Source organism: Nuphar pumila, chromosome 16 (genome assembly GCF_984573655.1).
Source record: "Nuphar pumila chromosome 16, dmNupPumi1.hap1.1, whole genome shotgun sequence".
NCBI lineage: Eukaryota > Viridiplantae > Streptophyta > Magnoliopsida > Nymphaeales > Nymphaeaceae > Nuphar > Nuphar pumila.
In genome coordinates this window covers 10,004,838-10,015,749 of record NC_143264.1, presented here as the reverse complement: position 1 = coordinate 10,015,749, position 10,912 = coordinate 10,004,838, and the positions used below count along the sequence as shown (strand labels likewise).

Sequence of the window (10,912 nt, the reverse complement as noted above, 5' to 3'; positions counted from 1 at the left end):
GCGAGGGTTAAAGCAACAAGAAAAATTTGGGAACCTGCGATAGTGTCCATTCAATGAATTTGGTAAATTGTGAGTGGACTTTTGAAAACATATAATTTTCACCGTAAAGTATGATTATTTTTCGTATTAAAAAAGTTTGCTATTATATGTTAGATAAATATAATATATTTTTTTAAATTTTATTAGTAACATATAATTTTACTATAGATATAAAAAATAAAAATATACAAGAGAATAAAAGTATTTTTGTATACTCACATTTCTATAAGGTGATATTAATTTAATAATAAAATAAACACCAACAATTTCTAGTTTCAAGTAAACCATATGTTGGCTTTTAAGTTTCATTAATTTCATCAATTAACAATTTCTACATAATTATATCGTACAACTAAGATATTAACATGGTATCAATTTAAAAACATAATTAAACGTTGGAACGTACTCTTTTGTGTTCTCCTTCACTGATTAAAATATGCTTTTTGGTGTTGGTGTTTTTGTGGAGCACCGACAAAATATCAAACTAGAAGTCTAAAGCACCTGAAAGATTAACGATTGTCATAGAATAGGAACAGATTTCTGGAGCAGAAGAATTATGCAACATGCTGAGCACCCTCCAAATGCTTTACAGGATAATTTACTGGTATTATTAATTCTGCTTCAAGTTCACAAGGCCATCTCACTCAACCCCATTATAACAAAGGCATCAAACCAACAAAACTAAAGCCAAGCTGGATTCTTCAAGGGTGCTACCACAGCCTTGACTTGCAAGTAGTTATTCAAGCTGTAAACCCCCTTTTCCCTACCAATACCACTCATCTTAAAGCCACCAAAAGGAATTGCAGCATCAAAGACATCAAAGCAATTGATCCAAATGGTCCCTACTCTCAGTGCCCGCATTAGGGTATTCGCTGTGTCGAGGTTCTTAGTGAACACACCTGCTGCCAGTCCATAGACAGTTTGATTTGCTCTATGTATCACTTCATCCAGGTCCCTGTTATCAGTTAAACATTAGCAGATAGAAAGACCAAGTTATGAGGCAGAATGCAATTAGACGTGCCATTGAGTGCCTACTTGAACTTCAAGATAGTTTGTACTGGACCAAAGATCTCATCCTGAACAATTGGCATTTCATCCTGTAGAGCAAAATTCAGAATTAGTACCTGCTTACAGTTGAAATTAAGAAAGGTCTTTACTGACAGGAGCAACTAAGCACCTTGGCATTGGTAAATATTGTTGGCTGAATATAATAGCCTTTGTCACCCATTCTTTCACCCCCTGTTTCGAGCGTAGCTCCATGATCGATGCCGGATTTTATGTACCTCAATACCTTCTCAAACTGCTCCTTGTCAATCTACATTTATTTTTCAAACAAAATTTGTCAAATGAAATGTGAAGAAGAAAAACTTGGTGGCCTAATGCTAATAGTTCAAGCAGCCGATTAAGTACCAAAAGAAATATGCCTGTACAGTCTGTTCCCCTCATAGATTTGAAGTGCAACTAAGAATCAGAGATGTTCTGAAATCAGACCAGCTCAATGGACATTGCTGTACCTGAGGTCCTTGTTCAACACCCTTTTTGAATGGATCACCAACCACTCGTTGCATGGCACGCACTTTAGACTTCTCTACAAATTCATCATAGACCCGTTCATGGACAAATGTTCGAGAGCCAGCACAGCAACATTGCCCCTGCAGAGATGTCAAAACTATAAATGAACAAGCCCATGCTGATAAAATGCCTCGTATACTTTCAGCACTATGGTAGCTCACTTGATTAAAAAACAGAGCAAAATGTGCAAGTTCTACAGCCTCGTCAATGTCAGCATCTTCACATATGATGAAAGGTGATTTCCCTCCAAGCTCCAACGTTACAGACTTGAGGTTGCTTTTTGCAGCTAGCTCAAGCACAATCTGCCCAGTAGTAGTGGATCCAGTGAAAGCTATCTGCAAAATGTCAAGATGAGCGAGGAAAAAGAAAGGCAACAAAATCAGGCACACTGGCCAAACAAGTGAGCAGGCAAGCCAGGGGCAACAGACACGCTGAACGCGAGAGAATATCTGACGCAACCCATGCAGTAGGCAACGCATGCACAGGGCACCTCACCCATGCATATCATGTGCCACAACATTCCGAAATTCTGCTCCCTATATAGGTGTTTTGGGCACTGACCTCCGCTGACAGGAGAAACCCGAAAAACACCTGGGGAACCATAAAAAAATTCTGACCCCCAATTGCTGCTGCAGTGTGCACCATATGCCACAGCCACACGAGCATGTGCTGCACTGTGCTGCAGCTGTAAGCATCAAGTGCACACAACCGCACCCACAAGTACCGCAGCCGCCCGAACCAGGTGCTATTCAGATAACAAACCATGCTTTTATTTTTTCTAGCAGTGAAGCCAAAATCTTTAACAAGTACTTGTATATCCTAGTGAATAACTAATGTTGTCACAGAAGCTAAGGAATGGCCATGGTGAATAATAGAATAAACAGGCATCAATGGAACAATTCAGCCCACGTCATGTGGCGTGGCGTCTTGGGGAGGAGGAAGCACCACTGGGTGAAGCTCGACAATGTGGTGGAGGAACAGAATGGTGAAGATGATGGTAGGGATTCCAGCTGGGGAGGCAATGGGAGAGGTGTCACAGAAGGAGGTGAGAAAGGGAGAGGAAGTGGGTTGGAAAGAGAGGAATTGAGAGCTTCCAATGTGTGTGTGTGTGTGTGTGTGTGAGAGAGAGAGAGAGAGAGAGAGAGAGAGAGAGAGAGAGATCCTTCTTCTAAAAGGAGGGAAGTACCATTTGTACACTGATGTTTAACATAAACATAAAAGTGACCTATTTACAAACAAGTGAAAATACTACTTTCGTTTCTGCAAGAAATTCACACTAAATTTGAAGAAAAATGCCAGACAGTTGACAATTATTTAGAAAATGACCACATAAAAGATCATGTAATAAAGTCTCCATGAACTTTTTAAAAAACTAAACAAATCAACAGTCTAGATACCTTGTCTACATCCATGTGACTAGCTAGTGCTGCTCCAGCTGTTGGACCAAATCCAGAAACCACATTCAATACACCAGGAGGAAGCCCAGCCTGTCAAACATAGAAAGCAATAAGAGGAAGGCCTAAATACTTCTAACCCAGAACTGTGGAAAAGAGCATCTCAGAAAAATGTTGTTCAGAGTGTTAATCAATAACATTCTATGTCACATAGGTGCGGGTGCGGCGATGCGGCACTTTAAAAAAAACTTGGGTAAGGGAGTGTGAAAGGGTATATATAACTTGGGGGGCTCGAGGTACCCTTGGGGGGCAGAGGCTCGAGGTACCCCTTATTTTTTTTAATGGGGGGCCGGGGGGGGGGGGGGGCATGAGGCACCCTCCTATTTTTTCAAATGGGGGGTGGGGGCGTATTTTTTTTAGTGGTGGGATCGAGGTACCTCCCAATTTTTTTTAATGGGAGGTGGAGCTCGAGGTACCCCCTCTATATTTTATAATAGGGGGGTGGGGGGGGGCTCGAGGTACCCCCATTTCATGTTTTTTTTTTTGGGTCCAAAATGGACTCGTTCATCAAGTCCATTTTGGACAGATATGACCCTGGCTGTGGTTGACCGCTCCCAGGGACATTTTGACCACACCGGGTGCCGTACCTGCACCCGTGTCGCGTCGATGTGGGTGCGTCACCCTGTTGGGTGAATCCCTGTGACATAGTTAACATTCAATCGAAATTGAAGGATAATCAAGGAAATCGTCTGAATCCAGGTATCCAAGTTATGCAACATCTGTATGTTCCAGTACCGAGACCAAACAATCATTTGTATGATCATATCTTGAAGGAGGAACATGAAGAAATTAAGAAAAGAAATGGGGTAAATTCATGTCAACTCCAGACTATAATTTAAAGTGGAGTATTCATGATATTCTTCATGCCTTGATGACATAGAAGAACATAGGGCATGTACATTACAATTTACTCAAACACAATGGTTGCAAAAAGAGATTTTATCAACTAAGGCAGAACTAAAATTCCAGATCACCATGACAAAGAAGAAAAGTCACCAAAGGGGGGAACAAAAGAAAAAGCAAGCACAAAGCTTAACGGAACAGAATATAATTTTTAGAGCTACATTATTGGCTTGAGGCAAATTATGGAGAATGTTACTGTTTATGTTAAACTTTCGAGTATTTACACTTTCTGTGGTTCCTATGCTGCACTTATGTTATCATCACTTATGTCAACATGTAATTCCTTGCATTTATTTGGTCTGTGTTTTGATCTTTTAACTGTGTTGATCCAAATCTATGAATATACAGAAACTTTATAGATGTCCAAGTTTCTTTCATCATGGTGTGAGAACCTAGATTTCAATGCCTGATTATGTGATTGAAAACTATTTTGTGATGGAAAATCAGCTCTTAGTATCCTGTCAAAAGATTGTCCACAAGGAGAGGGGCCTATTCATGAGTCTAACAAAATTTGAATTCTTCACTGTTCAGGCAGCCTGAATTGGTATTGAAGCCTTTTGAACCGACTCATCTTATTTCAATGTCAACACACAAAATAGCATGCCAGAGACGCGTGCTTTCTGCAGGGCTATATAAAAGAATGTATCCATCGCAAGGATTTTTTTTTTTTGTAAACACAATTTTCCTTGTTCTCCCTCTCATGGTGACATTATCAGGTCTGAATCTGAAGCACAGAACTGCTACTTTAGAATTTGAGGAAGTCAAATTTTAACAGCAAGGAACAGATTATGATAACAAAATGTTAACAACAGACTCCATGATAGAAGACAGCAGGATCCTAGATCCTAGATCCTAGATCCTAGATCCTGTATGGGTTCTTGAAGAAACTTTAACCTACACCAGAAATTTTGGACAACAATCACCATATAGAGCTGTTCCTGTTAAGTTCCCAGTTTTTTTGTGAGCTAAGGCATTATATATCATAGTCACAAATACAAGTCTCAGCTATATCTCAGTGAGGCAATTTCTCACGATATTATAGGTTAGGTTGATAAATCTTGGGAAAATCTCAGTGCATAAAATTTTTTAAAAAAATAAAAAAATAACAAAAGTAAGAAAATAACATGTTCAAGACAATATAATACACATATAATAGAAGAAATATGTAAAAAATGTAAAAGAAAGAAGAAGAAAAAAATTTAAGATGTAGAAAATAACTAAAAAAAGTAAAAATTATTGATAATATCACGATATTATCATGAAGATATCACGATATTATCAAGAAAATATCACAATATTGTCACGAGAATATTATAATATATTTGAATTGGCAATATTTTCAAATATTGCAGATTTCTGTGACTATGTTATATATAATGTCTGTGGCATCTTAGTAACGTTAGTAGGACTTCAATCCTAAATGGAAGAATTCTGGGCTGGAGAGTTAAGTCCATAAACAATTGAATGAAAACAAACATGAAACTTTTGAAATCTTCAACCATGATATGATGCAAATATAGCAGCAGAATTACAGATATTAATGAAATTAATTTCCTTTTATGATGTTGAAAGAGGCATAGTATATATTTTTCAAGTTATATACCACAATGCAGTACAATAACATTTGTAACTGTACCTCGAGAAGTAGCTTTGACACGTATAAAGCAGTCAAAGGTGTCTGCTCTGCAGTCTTCAGTACAACAGTGTTCCCACAAGCTAAAGCAGGTCCAACCTTCCAAGCATACATGATAAGTGGAAAGTTCCATGGGATAATTTGTCCAGCAACTCCAATAGGTTCATGCAAGCATTGCACATGATAACTTCCATCAGCTGGAACTGTGAGACCATGTATCTTATCTGCCCACCCTGAAGAAGTACCAGGATGGTTAGGCTAAGCATACTTTACACATCTTGGCCATCAGAACTATTTGACATCTTGAGGGAAGATCTTTTTTCGCATTCAGTTTTCTAATCAACATACCAGCATAGTATCGCATAAGTCGGACCAGCATTGGAACTTCAATTTGGGATGATTGCTCATAAGGCTTCCCATTATCCCAAGTTTCAAGAGCTGCAATCTCATCATTGTTCTTTTCAATAAGATCAGCAAATCGGAAAAGTATTCGCGATCTTTCCTGTACAGGAAACAGGGAAGGCACATATTTCAGAAAATAATTATAATCCTTGAACAAAGTACAAAAGGCTCAACTTAAATCATTCCCAAGTTGACGACCTCTAGAAGCGTAGTTTCTCTCAAAACTTGGTTTTTACGACAGCCAAAAAATATGTTGAAATACTAAATCCCCATCAGTTATGTCAAATTAACCCATGCATTTCAGACATTTTAGCCATCTGCATACATAAGTAGGATGCATAAAGTTGCAGTTGAAATGAATGAATATCATAATTACATATGCAGTCATTTTTGGCCATGGCCCCTTATCAAAAGCTTTGCGAGCTGCAGCTACGGCCCTGTTGATATCTTCTGCTTCTCCTTCAGTAACATGTGCAATAACTTCTCCTGTCCTAGGATCAAGTGTTGGAAATGTTTTGCCTGAGACAAAGGAAACTTTTATAAAGTCAATTCTTTTTCACAGACCGCTGCAATAAGAATATACTTATGCAGCCACATGCTGGACTGTAAAGAAGGAAAAGTGGCAAGTTAAGAGAAACACTCATTCTAGTATCACAATTGAAGGATTACCTGATGCAGAATCAACAAATTGACCATCTATTAGAAGCTGTGTCAAATTTACTTGAACAGGGGGATTTATAGGTTCTTCAGCTGTAGCTGCAGTGCCAAACATACAACTTCGAATGCTGCTTGTGAAGGATCTTCCTGAAGAAGCATTAATAGAGAAAGTGTCAAACAAGTGAACAATTCCACATGCCAAACTCAAGTTCAATGAGTGTGACGAGACTTTTCATTTGATGCTGAATTTATGTGCACAAGAAATTATGATGCACAAGTAGCAATACCCAAAATACAACAACAACAACTTCATCCCAAAACAATTGGGGTCGGCGATATGAACCAACAAAGAAAATCATTCTGGGTCTTCCACATGAATCCTTCTCCTCCATTCATTTCTATCCAATGCCATGTCCTCGGTGAGGTTCAAAGCATTCATATCCTTTCCTATCACCTCCATCCATGTCTTCCTAGGCCTACCCCAACCTCTTTTAACTAATATATTCTATTAAAATGAACATGAATTGGTATGAAAATCTGAATAATCATTCCATATCACTTATGTTTGAAAGCCCATATTATAACTCAGAGAACGAGCAACATGAGGGTGCATGTCGAACTGGAAGACACTAGTACAACTATTATTTAAGACATTACAATTGGAAGAGCTGCATGCTACGAAAACACTAACAGTATGCATAATAGGATTCTAGAACTTGTACTGCCACCACTGCACATAAAAGAATTACCATATGGGACTGCAGCAGTGCACATTAAGACCAATAGACGCATCTACAAAGATGTTCTCATGGTACCAATTTTTTTAACAATTTCAAACATTATTAGAATGAACAATTTCAAACAATATTAGAATTTCCTACATGGAGTCATATTCTTATTGTACATGATCTATGCACCAAACCAGAAATTCAAAACAAATCTTGGAAACACGAATGGAAAGAAATTTAAACATTAGAAATCTGCATCTGTATTTGAGTCTCTATTAGACAAGTGTGCATTTGGCGGGTAACCATTAATTGTCTAGGACATGAATGCCCGAGCTATGGATGATGATGCCCTTTGACTGGCAGCTTTAAGCACAAGGCTATCCTTGTCAACAAATAAGTTCTAAATTTCAATAGCATCTGATTGCCAGAAAGAGTAGGTATCTTTTATGACTGGTGAACTTCCTTTGGCTAGATTTTTATAAGATTGCTTTCGATAATACTTTATTCAAGCAATGAACTTCGGAATATCTCGCCTTTGAATCCGAACTCAGCCCAACTCGTCCTTCCCTTTACATGATATTCCACTGTCATGGGAAAATTACAATCATATGAAGATTTATCAATTGAAATTTTACATTTTCTTCAATAAAAGTAGGCGAAAAACAAGAGTACCAGGTGGTGGTGGTTTCTCACTTTCTTTGTGGACAACTAGAAAAGTTTCATGCTGACAACCACTCAGAGACATTTGCTTAACATTCCGGGAAATGGAACTCCATATGATTTATACCACTTTTCTCATGAAACAAACATGCCTTAACAGTTCAAGTAATTCTGATCCCCAAGAAATTAAGGCCTAAAATTCATGTAAAATAAGCAACATATTCTTCTCTTGATACTAATACAAAATTTTCGGAAATGTAGAAAAATATAAGAAAAAAGTTTATCATGAGTAGAAGAAAACTTGGCCACCTTTGGGAAAACTGAAAGTTCTCAATCGGTTAAAAAATTGCATACATACAACAACATATATGTACGTATGTATGTATGTATGTATGTATGTATGTATGTATGTATGCATATGACTATATTATTTTCTTTGTTGTTCTATTTAGTTTTCCCTTTTATATTTTAGTGATGGAGAAAGTTTGAACCAGCCGACTAAATCATAGAGCAATTTCAATTTCTTTCCTTCAATAAGAATCTCACAGTGGAAAACTTAAAAAGTGACCTTAATAAGATACAAAAACCACACGCAAATATTGCATGCTCCACAAACAATACCTGAAATGCTATCGCTAATCCAACAATTACTAAAGAAAAGCAGATTCACCAAAAATCAGCATTGCTTCAACAACTAAAGCAAAGACTTCAACCTCACGATTCTCCTCAAAATCGAACTACAAACTGTATATTAGTTCAAGACAGAAAGTTCCCCAAAAAAGGGAAAAATCTGATCATGTTAACTGTCAATCTGTATAATTCAGATTGATCATAAAACCACGAAGATTGAGATTGATCAGAATCTTTACAAAACTATTATCTCTGATCTGGTTGAGTTAACCACACCTTTCATCTTCCTCCCCCCCCCCCCCCCCCCCCAAAAAAAAAAAAAAAAAGAGGACTTCCCATCCATCCAACATCTATTTTAGAACTTAATTACCTTAAAACCTGACAAATCAAGAAATAATCCGCCTAACAATTTAAGCTCTAAATTTCCACCACCATTAAAACCCAAAGAATCCAACATCAGACTAGAGAAAATAAATCACGATCTCACTCTCTAGAAATTGCTTTTTTCAAAATAACCAACAAAAAGAGAACACCAAAACCCCTTATTTTTCCCTTAGGGAATGTTTGGAAGTGAGAAAGATTTAGAAAAAAGTGATATGAGGTGGGAAAACCATAGGGTTTTTTCGATCCTTTCATAAGGGAGAGACTTTTCTCCGAGAGAGTTTTTCTAAAAAGAAAACTTTTGATGGAAAATATTCCTTCATGAGAGAGGTGGAAGAATGTTTCCTGCCAAGAGAAAATTGTGATTTACACTCCTCACCACCACCATCCATCTCACCACCACCACCACCACCACCCACCTCCCAGAAAACTGCCCTCCCCATTAAGAATTTTCATCATTCATCACACCACCACCACCACTACCACCCACCATCACCCACCTCTCGAAAAACCGCACTGGAGAAGCTCCACCACCAGCATCCATCTCACCACCATGACCACCATCACTACCACACACCATTGTTCACCTCCCAAAAAACTAGAATCTCCACCACCACCACCACCACCACCACCACTCATGATGATTTTTCACCCACCACCACCACCCTCTTCTTCTCTCATTTTTTTAAGATTTTTCATTTTATTTTTCTCATGCTACCCAAACAAGTAAACGTTTTTCATTTAAAAAAAAATTATCATATCATAACTTCTCAGGCAAAATTTTCTTTTTACGTGTGAGTTTTTGCTTCCAAAAGTGAAAGCTCAAGTAAACCTTAAGTAGAGGTAACCAACCAGGGGAAAAACTGTTTTCAAAAAGTAACATCCCAGTTCCGAAAAATCGGGCAAAAACTCCAAAAAAAGAAGAAGCAAATAAAATAAAATTATATATATATATATATATATATATATATATATATATATATATATATATATATATATATATATATGTGGGTTTTCCCTGGCTTCAGGCGAGGGTTCCTCGTCATAAAAAAAAAGTTGCTTATTTTAATCTAACCGACAAAAAGAGAATACCAAAACCCTTCTTTTCCCTTAAGTTAAAGTACACCTTCAGTAGAGGTACGACCAGCCAGGAAAAAGCATATTTTCATAACAAAAATCACAGTTCCAAAATATTGGGAAAAGCCCCCAAAAACAGCGAAATAAGCTAGTTCAATCAGCCAGTCGCCAAAGAAAGCAATAAATTCATGTTGGTGTACCCAGAAACCAGAAATTCTGCAACAAGAAACAGGATCACCATCATAAATACGGGAGCAACGAATTCATGAGCAGAGCCAAGAATCGTCTATTCCAAAAATTGGCCTTTCAGAGGAGTGAGAGAGAAGGAAGGGTCCATACTAAAGGATCCGTTTCTGGAGGATCTGACGGCCAGGGAGAGGAGGGAGGACATGGTCATGGTGCCCTCCGATGGTGGTGGTGGTGGTGGTGGTGGTGGTTGAGAGGGGTTGCCTCTGTGAGCTTTTTAGTGGAGATTATAGAGGTGGGCAAAACAGAAGATTGAAATTATAGCAAAAGGCTACAGGGTTGGGAATGTGTGTCCAACTTAACTTTATCTACAATTTTTATGAGACAGAGGGCTGAAACAGGCCCCACTTTATGGCAATTATTACAGAAAATGTCCCAAAAATTATGACTTGAGTGATGTCAAAAATCAAGTCCCAGATGCTGCAGGTTAGATCATGCCTATAACATCTGGTGTTGGAACAAAAACATAAAATATTTTGGTAAAAAAATCTGGTTGCTTTTTTAAGTTGGAGCATGAGGGTGGCATGACT

The 10,912-nt window shown here is 37.9% G+C and overlaps 1 protein-coding gene across 1 annotated transcript; it reads right to left on the bottom strand.

Moving 5' to 3' along the window:
- Window positions 1–624: 624 nt before the first annotated feature.
- LOC149812894 (benzaldehyde dehydrogenase, mitochondrial-like) lies at window positions 625–10,647 on the bottom strand. Its single transcript, XM_089992200.1, has 11 exons — window positions 10,476–10,647; window positions 6,673–6,807; window positions 6,380–6,522; window positions 5,950–6,103; window positions 5,605–5,834; window positions 3,009–3,098; window positions 1,773–1,946; window positions 1,554–1,691; window positions 1,217–1,354; window positions 1,075–1,136; window positions 625–994 (listed from the first exon to the last, which is right to left on the bottom strand). Exons 1-11 carry the CDS (start codon window positions 10,531–10,533, stop codon window positions 721–723), a joined length of 1,596 nt encoding a protein of 531 aa, XP_089848326.1. The 5' UTR covers window positions 10,534–10,647; the 3' UTR covers window positions 625–720.
- Window positions 10,648–10,912: the final 265 nt, after the last annotated feature.